Source organism: Peromyscus eremicus, chromosome 3, assembly GCF_949786415.1.
Source record: "Peromyscus eremicus chromosome 3, PerEre_H2_v1, whole genome shotgun sequence".
In the NCBI taxonomy this organism is placed as follows: Eukaryota; Metazoa; Chordata; class Mammalia; order Rodentia; family Cricetidae; genus Peromyscus; species Peromyscus eremicus.
Window position 1 is genome coordinate 58914650 of NC_081418.1, and position 14997 is coordinate 58929646.

The 14997-nt window shown below is 45.0% G+C and overlaps 1 protein-coding gene across 1 annotated transcript; it reads left to right on the forward strand.

Annotated features, from left to right (window-relative positions):
- The first annotated feature begins 5122 nt into the window (after nucleotides 1-5122).
- LOC131905814 (GTPase IMAP family member 7-like) lies at nucleotides 5123-9549 on the forward strand. Its single transcript, XM_059256624.1, has 2 exons — nucleotides 5123-5201; nucleotides 8401-9549. Exon 2 carries the CDS (start codon nucleotides 8433-8435, stop codon nucleotides 9303-9305), a length of 873 nt encoding a protein of 290 aa, XP_059112607.1. The 5' UTR covers nucleotides 5123-5201; nucleotides 8401-8432; the 3' UTR covers nucleotides 9306-9549.
- The last annotated feature ends 5448 nt before the right edge of the window (nucleotides 9550-14997 follow it).

Genomic DNA, 14997 nt, shown 5'->3' on the forward strand with positions numbered 1-14997 from the left:
CACTATGTGGCAAACAGTAGCGAACACCATCAATCCATTTTCAGTGGTTTTTACACGAGCGTGTGGACTTGGCCAAATGCTCTCAGCATTAGAAGATAATCAGATTTTCCCATTCTCTATATAGTCTAGATATTAACCCCATCTGATGTGTAGCTCAACCTTATTTCCCATTCTGCACGCCGCCTCTTAACTCTTCAGTTGCTTCTCACACTTACAGAGACTACATTTCGTGTAACCCCACTGGTCAATCCCCAGGGTTATGTCTCGTCCTTTTCACAATGCTCTTGCCTATCAGCATCTTGAAGCATCTCCCCTGAACTTTTCTCTATAGTTTCAAAGCTTCAGCTCTCTCACTGTCTTTGGTCTGTTCTGTAATTTTTTTTTTTACGGGGTGAGAGTTAAGGCTCCCTGCGTGTGTGGATACGCAGTTTGCCATCACTGTTTGCCGAGGTGGTTTTCTGCTAATTGTGTTTTCGACATCTTTTTCAGAATAGCAGGTGGCCTAGCCGTGTGGTTGATTTCTAGGTCGTCTACTGGAACTCGTCAGTCTACGCGTCTGCTTGGGGACGGCACAGTGCTGTTTTCACTACCATGGCTCTGTAGCATGGTTTGAAGTCTGGGATTGTGGTGTCTCCAGCTTTGCTCTTCGGGCTTCATCATCTTTTCTGCTCCCATATAATTTTTTCCCCTTTTCTCTAGTTCTGTGAAGAATGCCATTAGAATTTGTTGTTGGTTGGCTTTTCAAGACAAGGTTTCTCTGTGTAGCCCTGGCCATTTTGGAATTCACTCTGTAGACCAGTCTGGCCTCGAACCCAGAGATCTACCTGCCTCTGCCTCCCAAGTGCTCAGATTAAAGGCGTGGGTCACCTCCACCTGGCGTCATTAGAATTTTCATGGGGATTATGTTTTTGTAGATTCCTTTCAATAATGTTGCAGTTTTTACAGTATTAATTTTGCCAACCTATGAGCATGGTATCTTTCCACCTTTAGTAATTTCTTTAATATCTGAAGGGACACTGGCCCACTCAAGCATGTGGCTCTGGCAGGCCTAGCCCTTCTCCTCATTCCCTCTGCCTTGCTAAAAACCGTAAGATTACGTTCCTAAAGCTAGCCACCGAGGTCTATTCCCTTATTTGGCCACTGCCTTCCCCTGAGCCTGACGATCAAGGTCCAGCTATCAGAGTATTAAAGTCCATCCATCAAAAGCCCCTTTTGGCTCACCCAATTAACATGCCCAATTAAAATTAAACACCTTTACCTTTATAAACCGCCACTTTCCTATGTGCCTCATCTGTCTCTCCTCTCGGCAGAGGCAGTCCTTTGCCCCTCCAGAGCAAGTACCCATGTCCCCTCTCCCTTGTCCTCCATCTCCTTGACCACCACGTCCTAGCTCATTCTAACACAGACCTCCCCCTTTCTTCCTCTTAAAACCACACCTGCACAGTCGTTTGCTGTTGTTTTTCTGCCTGAGTCGAAAAGCAGCCACTTTAACTTTTCTTTCTGCTTAGTAAAGGATCTCTCTGTTTAAATAGGTGGTTGTGGTTTGTGCCTCATCCGGGGTCCAAGAAGAAGCCCCCTCTGTGTGTGCTCATGGGCAGTGGCGGGGGCGGGGCGGGGGCAGGATTTTCTTCAATATCTTTACTGCCTTAAGGCTATTTTGGCAAGGTCTTTCACCTCTCTGTTCAAGGACCCAGTTTAACTTGGTTGTGTTATCCCAGTTGTTTGTTTGTTTGTTTTTCTGGCCAAAGCAGATGGGACTGTCGACAACAAACGTCTTTCTTATATGTTCGCTGTTACGACACAGAAGACTGGCTGAGATCCCTATGTTGGTTTTGTGTCCTTGTTGGAGTTTTTTTCAGTTTCTTAAGCATTTCATGACTTCTCTTCACTAACCATGGGAAAAATTGCTATTAAATTACTTATCAAGAAAAGTATCTATTCATAAAAAGATCTTGATAATCATTTTCTATTAAGCTGTGATCCCATTGTGCAGGCCAGCAGAAACTAAAACAATGAAGTAAATACACCAGGTGCTCTGAGTCAGCAATGGCAAGCTCACTCATGGACACACACACACACACACACGCACACACACACACACACACACAAACACACACAGATGATAACTCAATATCAGCACAATTCTTTAACTGAATAACTTTTCATTGTTAGGTAAGAATGCTAAGGTAGTTAAATGTTAGGACATCTACAAATAAAGTTCATGACGGTTATTCAGCCAAAAAGAAATACAATTTGAGCACCTATTTAGATGCTTCTGTGGCTTGGATATGGTTTAAATGTCTCCCAAAGGTTTATTTGTTGGAAGTTTGGTCCTTGGTGTGATGATGCTAATAGAGGGTGGTACATTTAAGTGATAAAGATAGGGCTGGAGAGATGGCTCAACTGTTAAAGGCTAGCCTCACAACCAAAAATATAAGAGATAAAGATAACTATGGATCCTGCAATCTTCAATAATGACCTGGCAGGCAAAGTGTGCCTTCTGATGCAGAAGTGGTACAACTGTTGTCAGGGTAACCAAACACTTTCTCCTTGGATTGGAGACCCACTCCTGGGGACTCATGCCAAGTACTGTTTACCTGGTCAAGAACTGTGGCAGACAAGGCCATGGGCCTTAGAGGGAAGCTTTCTACTACTGTTTTCCTAAATGGTCATGTTGCCAAGTTGTCTTCTAAATTCTCATGTTTATATCCGCAGATCAGTGTTTATCCCAGCTTCAGTCAGAGAAGTCTGTATTGTCAGTGGCAACAGTCCACGCATTGATTCATTAATGAGTAATAATGGGATTAATGGCCTTAAATGGGAGAGCTACATCACCTCTTCCAAGGCTAATGGAATGAGGCAGAAAGAATATAAAAGTCAGAGGATGGTAAAAAAAAAAAAAGTCTTTTGGGCATGATATGGCCTTTGAACTCATGAATTCACTGCATCTATGTATTCCTGCACAAAACCTGAACAAGGCTGGGCTCGTCAACATTTGATCCCCAGCTCTCTCTGAAGAACTAATGGCAGTAAGTGGTTGCTAGAAAAGAGGGTGCCATTTTCTTCAATGGTATAACCACTGCTAAGTTGCCAAAGCTCCAGGAAATAAGCCACACACGTAAGCAACTCTAATCAAACTCCGTATCACACACAACAGAAGATGTGAAACTGGAGGGGACTAAGAGAGAAGTAGAAGGGTTTCATTGAGAGAGGGAGCAGGATGGGAGGGTAATGGAGGGGTAAGAACAACTAAGGGGTGTGTGTGTGTGTGTGTGTGTGTGTGTGTGTGTGTGTGTGTGTGTATGCAAACTGATAATAAAAGTGGGGGAGGTAGACCCTCATAGTTTTAAAGTCATTGGGAGTGTGTCCCCAGAAGGTATTAAGGTAGTTCTGGAACCTGAGAATGTTCTCCCAAGAGTGAGTTGCTGCACCAGAGTGAGTTCTCCTTTTCCCTTAGCCTGGCTTCTGGTCTTGCTTTAGAGGTCTTTACCTCTGTGGTCTAACAATTTTCTCTGAATTGAAATATTCCATAGGTAGGGAGGAGGGAAGCTCGTAAGAGCTAGGAAGTGAAAAACAAAACAAACAAAAAACCTTACAAGGCACAGGAAGATCCTGAAACTTAAAAGACTCCAGAGGTCCTATTCAAGGTTCTACTTGCCACAGTACTCACTGGAGAGAGCAAACTTTTCTGTGGGGTTGATGGCAGATTTTTCAGAGAGCCTCAAGAATGCAGCTTTCATGAATCATGAAAGCCACTCCATGCTGGGATGGACTTTTCAGTGCCTTTGAGTCATTCATACTCCTGTACGTAATTCCTTGCCCATCCTCCTGTAAGGGACCCTAATAAACTCACTGGTTCACTAAGAGCTAAATGAGTTGGGATTCTTTCTGTGGCCTTTCATTGGTGTTCTTTCTGGAATGAATAAACCTTTTGTTCCGCCGGGCGGTGGTGGCACACGCCTTTAATCCCAGCACTTGGGAGGCAGGTGGATCTTTGTGAGTTCGAGGCCAGCCTGGTCTACAGAGCGAGATCCAGGAAAGGCGCAAAGCTACACAGAGAAACCCTGTCTCGAAAAACCAAAAAAAAAAAACAAACAAAAAACAAACAAACAAACAAACAAACAAACAAAAAAAAACCTTTTGTTCCTATCTTTCCAGGAACAGTCACACACAGTACCCTCTTATGCACATAGTCTACTGGCTGCTCTGCTTCTGGGTACATACCCACCATAAATAAACAAGGACAACAAGTTAGCTGTTTTGTAGACATTTAGATCACCCACAAATAGAACCAGCTTTTCAAAAGACTAAAATAATTACACTGCATGGTATAGTCACTAGGGCCACCCTAGGCTGCCTCAGGTACCACAAACTGAGTAAAGCTAAGCTGGACCCTCCCCCAAATGGAACCCTCAGCTTTCCACCAACACAGATGAGATGGTTAGGTAGAACTTTCTGGAGCTCCTAGGAGGGTGCACAGGTAACAGATTGTTACATCGAGATATGTAGGTGCAAATGTACTTAGGATGGCTTCTAGGCACAATGCTTCTAGGACACTCAAGTAAACAGAAGACACAGGACTGTGGTGAGTGCCAAGAAGACCCAGAGTCAGTTCAGTTGGAGCATGGGAGCTTGGGTGGAACTCTGGCCATATCCCAAATTGGCGCTGAAGGGTGTGCCTTTATGTCTCCATGCCGACCAGTCATGGATGAGGAGCTGCCTGGGCATGGAGAATGACCTTTCAGGAGGCTACTGTTTGGCTAAGGGTGATCCTCCAGGGTGGCTGGGGCTAGTGCACACTCATCTGAGTCCTGTTAGTTGTTAGCAGTCCTCTCAGTTTGGAGATTAGGACCACACTCCTGCAAAGAGGAGCAACGTGCAATCCTGCAGCCGATGATGGAGTGTCCTACGCTGCATGTGGAGCACTGAATGGGGTCTTCAGAGCCATCGCCATTGAACACAAGCACTGGCTGTGACTCGACATCACAGCAGACACAAGAGGAAGAGATTCATCTAGAGCTAAGCTGAAGAAGCTTCAGCCACAACGCGGGACTGTTTCCCCTGCTCTTCAGACTGAAACCTTTGCACTGGCTCCACCCCTCTAGTTTCTCTGCTCAGGGTTTGCAGAGCTGCAGCAGGAGCGGTGGTGCAGCCAGCTTCCCTGAGGACAGGGTGAGGACTCGTCGGTTCTGCAGGAGAAGGTGAGCTGGGCGGGATGGAGGACACAGAGCATGTGGGATTGGGGCTGGGGGTGATGGACATGGTACACCCCAGGCATTCAGTGCATGAAGTCGAGAGGTCCTGAAAAGATACTGAGATTGCTTAGTATCAGGTCCATCATCTCATGACTAACAAGAAAGACTTGCTTGATGGGTGGCATTAGATGCTGAAACCCACTACTTTTCCTTAAAATGTCACTGCTGTCCCTGAGGCGGATCTTAGAACTAGGAGGCAGGTCACCAGTTGTAAATGTGCCCTAACTCCCTTCAACTCCCCATATCAAATCTCAGTGCACCAATGTCTGTCAGAGGGACATCAAGGTGGGCAAGAGTGAATCCTGTTTCTGACTCCAAGTCGAGGCCCACCTTGTGCTTCTCAAGAAAGAGGTCATGACCCTAAAAGTGTGGGGGCTAGAGTGGAGGATGTGAGCTCTAGGAATAGGTCACGCTATTCTGAAGGCCCAGTGTATCTGTGATTCTGGCTGAGCCAGTGAGCTGCTGTGTCTGCAATCCGGGTCTTCTTTCACGGTGCCAGCAAGTCTAACAAAGGGTCATGCACACGCTGGGCCAATGCTATGCCACTGAGCAATGGCTTCTGCCCTTTCTCAATTTTCTTCGTACGAATGGCCTTGCACAACAAATGCCTTAGTCTTGAGTGAGGGTCAAACTCAGCACTGTAAGCAACCTTTACAGAACTTGCCCTGTGGAGTCCCAGAACCATCCTGATGGGTTGGTTGCATTGTCCCTTTTCACAGTGGAGGGAACTGCATCTCACGGGGCTTTAGGAATTCTCAAGAGTGGACTAGGTCCTGACCTATCTCTGCAATTTTCTGAAACACTTTCTATGTTCACTTCTTAGCTGCAGGTTCTCTGGGTCTTCCTAGAACCACTTTAGACAGTTTTGAGATGAGTGTTTCTGTCTCCCAAACTTAGCTTGTCAGTATGAAAAACAGAAAAAACAAAACCACTGAGAGATGGGTGATCCTCACCTGGCATCCCTAGGGTAGTCTTGTCTAGAGCTCCACTTCCTAGAGGGAGGGCTGTTCTCTCCCTTCTTGTTCCTGGTGGCACATTGATGTGATCTCCACTGGCATTTAGAATCATGGCCTGAGGATGATCCAGGAAGAGATTGCTTAGGGCCTGGTTACAAGGGGGTTTGGTGGAGTCAGAGGGTCTTGGCCTTCAGTCCCTGCACTGGATAGTGTGAGTATAGGGACCTGGGGCAGATGTTTGGGTATGCTGGATCTACAGTTTTCTTACCTATAAAATTAGGAAGGGAATTGATCCTCTATCCTTGAACCTTTATGAGGACAAAATACTCCCATGAAATGTGCACATGTGTGGAAGCAGTACATAGTGAGTTGTACTTAGAAAATGCATATACAAACCATAACTCTTTACTAGAGAAAATACTACACATTTACAGAGGAGGTGAGGTGGTCATTTCCCCACCTCCTGGTCCTGAGCAAATTGTTCCTGTGACATCCCCTGGGATACAGCACATCCTCTGTGAACATATGAGTTACTCCACTAGTCTCCTAATCATGGCAAATGGGATCATCCTTTGCTTTGCCTTTTATAACTATTACTCCCACGAGTGAGGGTCTGCACACTTTTCTTTATAATGTTCTCAGTGTCTCCTTGGGTACATGCTCAGATTCGATATTGTGGTTTCCAGGGTAAATATTTCAGTGATGACCTTTCACAGACCTGTGTGGCTTAGCTTTCCCATCTGCTGTCTGAGAGTTTGTGCTTTCCCCACATCTGTGTTAATGGAATCTGCTGCTGCATGTTCAGACTTCTGCTAAATGAATATGTGGATAAGAATATCCAGGACTTACCACTTGTCTAGGGGTCTTTCGTTGAGTGTTAGGACTTAGGCTCCAAGATCAGAGCCCCTGATGAACTTGTTTTTACTTCTCTCACTTAGCAGGCAGAGTCAGGGAAGATACCTAGGGATCTCCCCATCTTCTCACTTTACCTCTCTACACTCTTTGTATATGTATGTGTGTTTCATTTTTGAGAATTTCATATTTGAGTACCGTGTTTATATAATTTCCAGTGCTGGGAATTGACTCTAAAACTTTGCACTTTCTTTATGATGTCATTATATTTGCAAATTATTTAGGCATTTGTTCAATGCTATTATTCATATGCTGAGCCCATATACCTGTAAGTAACAGATTGCTGGATAGAATGTTTTATCTGCAGTTTTCCTACAGATAGTGAAAACGTCTCTCTATTTCTTGTTCCCTCTATTTGAGTTGGCTAATTCTTCAAGTCCCTAGGGAAAGTGAGGTGGGAACATCTGGGTTTTAGTAGAAAAGATTTTCCCCACTAATAACTTGCTAGCTTGGGGCCTCAAAGAATAAGAGGGAGACAAAGACAGAAGGATAAACATATGGGAAGCTTGCATCAGTCCACATGTTCTGCAGAGTTCTTATGTGAACCCTGACTGGAAAGCTTCCTCAGTCCACATGTTCTGCAGAGTTCTTATGTGAACCCTGACTGGTAGGTTACCATAATAACTTTCTCTTCTTGAGCCCTGGTACTTTTCAGAAACTCCACTTTGTCATAATGTAGCATGTTTATGAATTCCACTGGAGTCTATCTTGCTAATATTTTGTTAGGATTTGGCATTGATGATTGTATGTGAGATTTACATGCATTTCTTCAATCACTGTCAACTTTGGCCTGTGAATTTCATTTGCCTCCTAGAAAGCACATAAAAGCTCTCTTTCCTTCCCTGGGTTTGGGGAGTAGACTAGCACTGGAGTTCTCCAGTCACCCAGGGTTTAATGGAATAAAATTGTTCCAAGAAGCTATGAGGAGCTGTGCATTTTGATAAGGAACTTAAGAAGTAGTTTGTGATGTCTCTCATGGTTCCCTGCACTATCTCACTGCCTGTATCCACTTGGTTCAAAACTGAAAGGGGTATTTATGGAGTTACATTTGTGATTTAAAATCCAGACATTAGCTTCCCTGTTTTCTCTTTGGAGGGGGATGATCACCCACAGTTCTGAGCCAGTTGCCCTCCAAGCACATTGTGTTGCTAGACCCCACAGTGTGTCTGCTCTTGCCTCGAGTATGAGAACCTTTGCACAATGGGAAGCTAGAAAGATTGGAAGGGCCAGTGTGCTTTCCAGTTTATCTAACCCACTCTCTTCCCTTTGTACTCAAGGCACCTGGAGTCCAGAGCTTCCTGAAGAGATCATGGCTGAGCCCAGCGACAACTCTCTGAGGATTGTTCTGGTAGGAAAAACAGGAAGTGGAAAAAGTGCCACAGCAAACACAATCCTGGGGCAAAAGCTATTTGCTTCTAGAATTGCACCCCATGCTGTCACTCAGACCTGTCAGAAAGAATCCCGCAAGTGGAAGGAGAGAGACCTCCTGGTTGTTGACACCCCAGGGCTCTTTGACACCAAGGTAAAACTGGAAACCACCTGCACTGAAATCAGCCGCTGTGTCCTGTACTCCTGCCCCGGGCCTCATGCCATCATCCTGGTACTGCGGCTGGGCCGCTTCACAGAGGAAGAGCAAGAAACTGTTATTAGGATCAAGGCAATTTTTGGGGAGGCAGCCATGAAGTACATGATTGTCTTGTTCACCCGCAAAGATGAGCTGGAGGACCAGCTCCTAAATGACTTCATAGCAGAGTCAGATGCAAACCTTAAAAGCATCATCAGGGAGTGTGAGGGCCGCTGCCTGGCCATCAACAACAAAGCAGAGGAGGCTGAGAGGGAAGCTCAGGTGCAGGAGCTGGTGGAGCTGGTGGAGGCCATGGTGCAGAGCAATGGCGGAGTCTACTTCTCCGAAGCCATCTACAAGGACGCGGAGCAAAGGCTGAAGAGAGAAGTGGAGATCTTGAGGAAACTTTACACTGTTCAAAAAGAGAATGAAATTAGAATAGTTGAGGAAGAGTGTGCTCTCGGGAAATATAGTGCTCAGAAAAAAGAGGAAATAATACAAATAATCAGGGAAAAATATGACAAGAAGATAAGACACGAGGCAGAGAATAACATACTCAGCCAGATTGTTGAAGGAGTTAAGAAAGTTCTCTTGAAAATATGTCAGGTTTTTAAGTAGTCTGTATATTTTTTTCATTCACTCTGAGCATTTCTCTCTCCATCTCATCCCCTACCATTCTCCCTGCTGGCCCTTTCCTACCGCCACCAACAAACGTAAGAGACAGCAGAACCAGGAATTCGCTGACCCAGCGTCAAGACCCAGTGTTGCACACTCCGCACTCAGCTCCCTCTGCTAGTCTGCCCTGCCTTGCCCACTCTGATGGACTGAAATGTCTCTGTAACCAGGAACCAAAATAAACATTGCTCGCTTAAAGTTGCTTCTGTGAGATGCTTGTCACACTAGAAGGAAACGCAAAATATAGCCCTTTATCAGTTTGTAATTCTGATTTTATTGACCAGGCAATCATCTATAGTGTTAGGACATTACAGAGGCCTCTGTTCTGGATTTCAGAGTCACATTCTTAACCACTAGTACCATCACACACCAGCGTCTCCTCTAGGAATCCTCTCCATGCGTCCTTCTGTAGCTCTTCGGAATCACTCACGCAGGGTTGGTTAATCCTAACTCTACAGAGCCTCTGTCACCCACAGGAAGTGATTGACTGACACAGAGCACAGCTTTGGGCTGGGACACAAGGCTAAGGAGAGAGGAGAAAGCATCTCCTCACACTTGCTGTGAGGAACTTCCCAAGAGCTCATGCCTGAGGGTCGATGCTCGAATGACTACCGTATCCCACTTGACTATAACCTGTTGTGAATTCAGGTTTTTGGTTTCCCAGATGGGGTGGCTCAGTTTTGTCCAGAATTTTCTTTCAGTATTTGTCCAGTTTCTGTGTCCTTTGTGAAGACAGATTAGGATATGAAAACATGGCCATCAATAATGTTTAACTGGTGATCAGAAACAAGAATAGAATCACACACATTCCAAAGAAACAATCATCTCCCAAGCACCCAGCCAGCAGGAGTGGCTCAGAATCTGACTAGCAGATTCCTCCCAAACTCCACCTGATGGGTGATGCAGCTATGAATACCTGCAACCCAGCTGAGGGACCTTCTAGCCCATGCCTATATTGGGTCCAGAGTCTTGCAATAATGGAGGACAGACCACTAAAGTCTATTAAACCAGAAGCAAACTTTATTCCAGAAAAATAAAAAATAAAACACTGTGGAGGCACAAAAGCTTATCAGCTAGCTGAGACCACAGCCAATGTTAGAATTCTGAGGTTGTGGCAATGGAGGTGGGCACTGGCCTCCTTTTATAGTATCAGGCATGGGATGCACACTAGGAGTCACGTAAAAACAACTATGAAAAGTTGACTTTGGTCCAGGCAGTTATTGGCTATAAGGGGTAAGGGGGTTAAAAGTTAACCCCTGGCTGTAGACAGAGGAGCTGGCCGTAAAGCAGAGAGGCATTGTTAGCAGTTAACCTTTAGAGCTGATGACTGTCAGTTTTTATCTCTTAAGCTTATAATTTTTTAAATTTTGATATTTCTGAACCTTTCACCTGACACCCATTTCCTTTCCTCCTAAACTTGGCTCTCTTTATACAATTGATGAGATTAAGATATTCCCAGTGCCAACTAAGGATCAGTTGTTGCCCTAAGACTGATGTCTTTGTGGTCTCTGGCTTCTTCTAGCTAATTCCTGAGTCTCCCTGATGGCCCATGAGCCTGGGAAACCATCACCAGGGCAGGTATAGCATGATTCCAGAAGCTATCCATGAACATGTGGTTAGCAGAGCCCAATAGACTATACACAAAAAATTGATCAAGTAAATAATGTTAATTATACACTCTTTAAGCAAATAGACCACTGTTTCTAAAAATAATTGCTCTGTGATGAGCAATTTTCTTAGGAGGAGTGAGTTTCACCTTAATATGGTAATAATATCTCTGTCTGCCTGTCTACCTGTGTGTGTGTGTGTGTGTGTGTGTATTACACAAATATGTTATATGTCTAATATATGTAAAGTCAATTAAGGTTCTGAGGATAAACTCCTGCATGTCCTTTCCACATCTGTTGACATTTGTAGCAACCCTGTGGCTCCTGGGAAGCCCAACCAATTCCCATAGACGCCATTTCTTTGCATTTTCAGTGGGTCAGCCACTGTCCTAATGAAACGCACAGATGGGCTCCCCAGACACCGGAGCTCACAGAGAAGCTTGCCCTGGAAGAACCTCTCAGAGAGGTCCTGACCATTTCTCAAGGCCTCTGAACATGCTCCTTCCTCAGAAACCTCTCCTTCAGCCTTCTCTATTTGTATCACGCAATTACATATAGATCTTACAGAACGCTTTATTTGATTTTTTTGCATTGCTAATGAGGTCTTACATGGCACTTGTCATCAATTGGTCTGATTACTATTGGGGTAGTGGGGGTGGACCCTGGGCCTCCAGCACCACTGGCATTGGCATAATCACAGAGCTACATCCCTAGCTCTTGTTCTGTTTTGTTTTGTTTTGGGTACAGGGTCTCACTAAGTTGTCCAAGCTGGCCTGCAAAGACATAATCCTCCTTCCTGCCCCAGCCTCCTGAGTGTTTGGATTATAGGAATACATCACCCACCATACCAGGCAGAAGTTTCATTTTAGAATAATTCGAGTCTTTTATCTTTAACAATATGTTTTTGTTATTTTTGAAAGTTTGTATGTAGGTGTGTGTCTGCATGTGGTTGTGTGAAGGTGAGTGAGAGGCCAGAGGCTTTGCATGCCCTGGAGCTGGAGTTCCAGACAGTTGTGGGGCTGCCTGACATGGGTGCTGGGAACGTAACTTTGTTCCTCTGGAAGAGCAACAAGTGCTCGTAACCACTGAACCATCTCTCCAGCCCCACGTTCTCTTATATTAAAAGTGTCTCTAAAGCTATAAAATGCAACACCCAGGTCAACACAGTCCTAAATGTTAGAACTTTAACAATTGCTTGTGTTTCCATTTCGTGTGAAACTGAGTCCCAGTAAGTAGAAACTGGTCCCCACATCGCACACCTCCTCACTGTTTCCCAAGGCTGATGCAGCTTCTGTGTGCTGGTATCTACAATGACTTGTTATGGACATTTAAAATTTAAAAAATCATTTTCAATGTTTTTGTGGCTTCAAAATATACACTAAACCTAGAAAAGAGGGGTAGTGGTTTACACTTTGAGAACCATGCTACCCAGTTTCTCAACTGCAGGGCAAGGCTGAAAGAACATTCCACAGCTATAGAGTTCTGCTTGCTCCTGGGGAGGAAAAACATGCCCCGGTTACTCTGTTCTGAGTGAGACTCTGTAGGTTTGACAGGAAACATCTCTTATGTCACTCTGGTCCAGTGCTCAGGAGAGCCTGTAGTGTCTGAAGGAGGCTCTGTAAAAGAGACTAAAACACCTCAATGGGACCCGTCCAGTCCACCCTCGTGACTCATCCCAAGGCTTGAATGGGCAGACTGTCTAAGGAATCCCACATAAGGGGAGAGCTGTCAGCCCCATTCTAACTCTGCCCCGTGGGGTTACTATGCTGTTATTGAGAGAGGTGGAGGTGAAAAAACAGGAAATGGCCCAGGTGAGGAGAGCATGTGTGGTATTGCTACACACACAGTCAAAATGACAGCAGACCATCTTGTTTTCATAATTTGAGACCTTTCTGAGAAACGGAGGTCACAGACTCCCAGAGACATGTAGAGACATGAACAAACCTACGTTCTGCATAAGGAAGTGGGAGCAGTGTTCTGTGAGTGGAGCCAACATGTATCAAGAAAGATAGGAAGTTACAAAAGACAGGAAGAATTGAAAGTAGAGTCCTGTGTTGACCTCGTGTGCAGACATGGAGTGAACATGACTGATTCTCCTCTGCCTTCTTCCTGTTCACACTCTCCCTAGAGACTTGGCTTACTTCATGATAGTGGGGACCAGGTAGAAGCTAGAGGCTGTGCAAGAAGATAGTACAGTGTATGATGAGGCAAGAGAGGGACTTGGAGGGACAGGGGGAAGAACTGGTCACTTGTCTCACAGTGTGACCTGCCCCCTGAGATCTTAATATTTTGTGCCAAGAAGGGGGGCTGATCTCAGTTTTAATCACTCATCAGTGTCTCCAATGCAACAAGGCTGTGAGGAACCTTGACAGCCAAAGTTTCAAACTCCTGCTTTCTGACAGGACTCCTTACCCTAGCCTCACAGAACCTTCCCTACTCAGTATCTCTGGTCTCTAAGAGGGATTGCTCGTCCTGAGAAGCAGTACTGTAGAGTTTGAACCATGCTCAACTAGTACTCTGGAGACTGGGTCAGTGTTGATGGGCCAGCAAGCTGGGCCATGTCATGGATGAGAGTGGCTTGCTTGCTTGAGTGTGTCTAGAAATTGAGAGTTTTAGGTGTTGGAGGAGGAAGGGACTTGACTTCATCTGCTTAATCCTCCCTTCAGCAAGCTAGGCTCTGAGGTTTAATAACACTTTGCCTAAGAACACAAAGTACAGGCGGCATCAGGTCACAGCTGCGCCCCTTGTCCCAGGTCATTGGTTCTCCTCTTCCGGGTTCTGAGGACAGGCACAATCCTGAGGTGCTTCCTGGAAAGGCCAGTGCTGATGGGCTCCCCAAGGAAAACTGGTGTCACTTCGAGCTTACAGAGCCTTTCCCATTCTGAAATGTCTCCAACGTTTCCTGCTCCCCTGGTGGGAAGCGCTTGGTTTCTTTTTCATGGCTGTAGTCTCTTTAGCAATTTTCCCTGTGCCCTCTTGACAGGACTTTCTTTAAATGTGCTTCTTTTCCAGCTTAATCAGCTTTTCAGAAATTCCACTGTTCTCTTTGCTCTTGGTTCTCACAGCAAATTGAGTTGAAGGTGGTCAACAGTGTCCATGCCACTGCCTAGATGCTGTGCAGCCTAGAGATGTCGTCCAGCAGATGAACTTTCATCAGCTTTAAATGTGGTCTGACCACAAAGTCTCAAGGCAGGGACATAATGAATTCAGATTCTTTGCCAAGGTATAATAAAGATGTCATCTAGTCTAGTTCCCAGTAGAGAGTTTATTTACATCTGAAACCTCACGAACATAACCTTCATAGTCCATATTTCTATTAAGATTCTGGAATATTCTATTAAGATTCTGAGCTCCCATCAGAACTATTCATGAAGCTCTGCTTCCATAATATCTAGGTACCAGATTCTCCAAAAATTTCAAATTCCTCCCACACACCAGTTATCCAGCTTCACACCACCTCATTTATAATCACAGTAATGACCCACTTTCTGGTTCCAATTTTCCAATAGCTTCTTGTGCTTTAGAAAATACCCAAGACAATCAATTGTGTTTTGTTTTAGTCTGGAACTCACAACACTAGCTAGGCTGGTCTCAAACTCACAACCCTATTATCTCCTCCCAAGTGCTGGGATTTCAGGCATGCACCACCATGCCTAACTAGAAAAATAAACACACAATGGAGAAAGTTTCTGAGGTATACTCTGTGTTGGCTTGGTCCAGGTACTCTGGACCTGTTGCACCACCATAGACTTTGGTGGGAACATGTGGTGAAGAAGACCTTTTTATCTCACAGAAGCAAGAAAATAAAGGGAGAAACAGGAAGGGCCATAGGGCACCAACAGCCGCTTTAAAGACACGTCTCCAAGGACTGTTGCTGTGAATCGTGACATGGGTGTGTAGGTACACGCGGCTCCATGAAAATAAGACTCAGAGGCACCTTAAGAATGTATTTAGCCTTTGGCAGCTGCAGGGGAGTCCAGCCTTGAAGGACTGAAGCACTTTCCCTTCGCCTAGGGCGTGTTTATTTA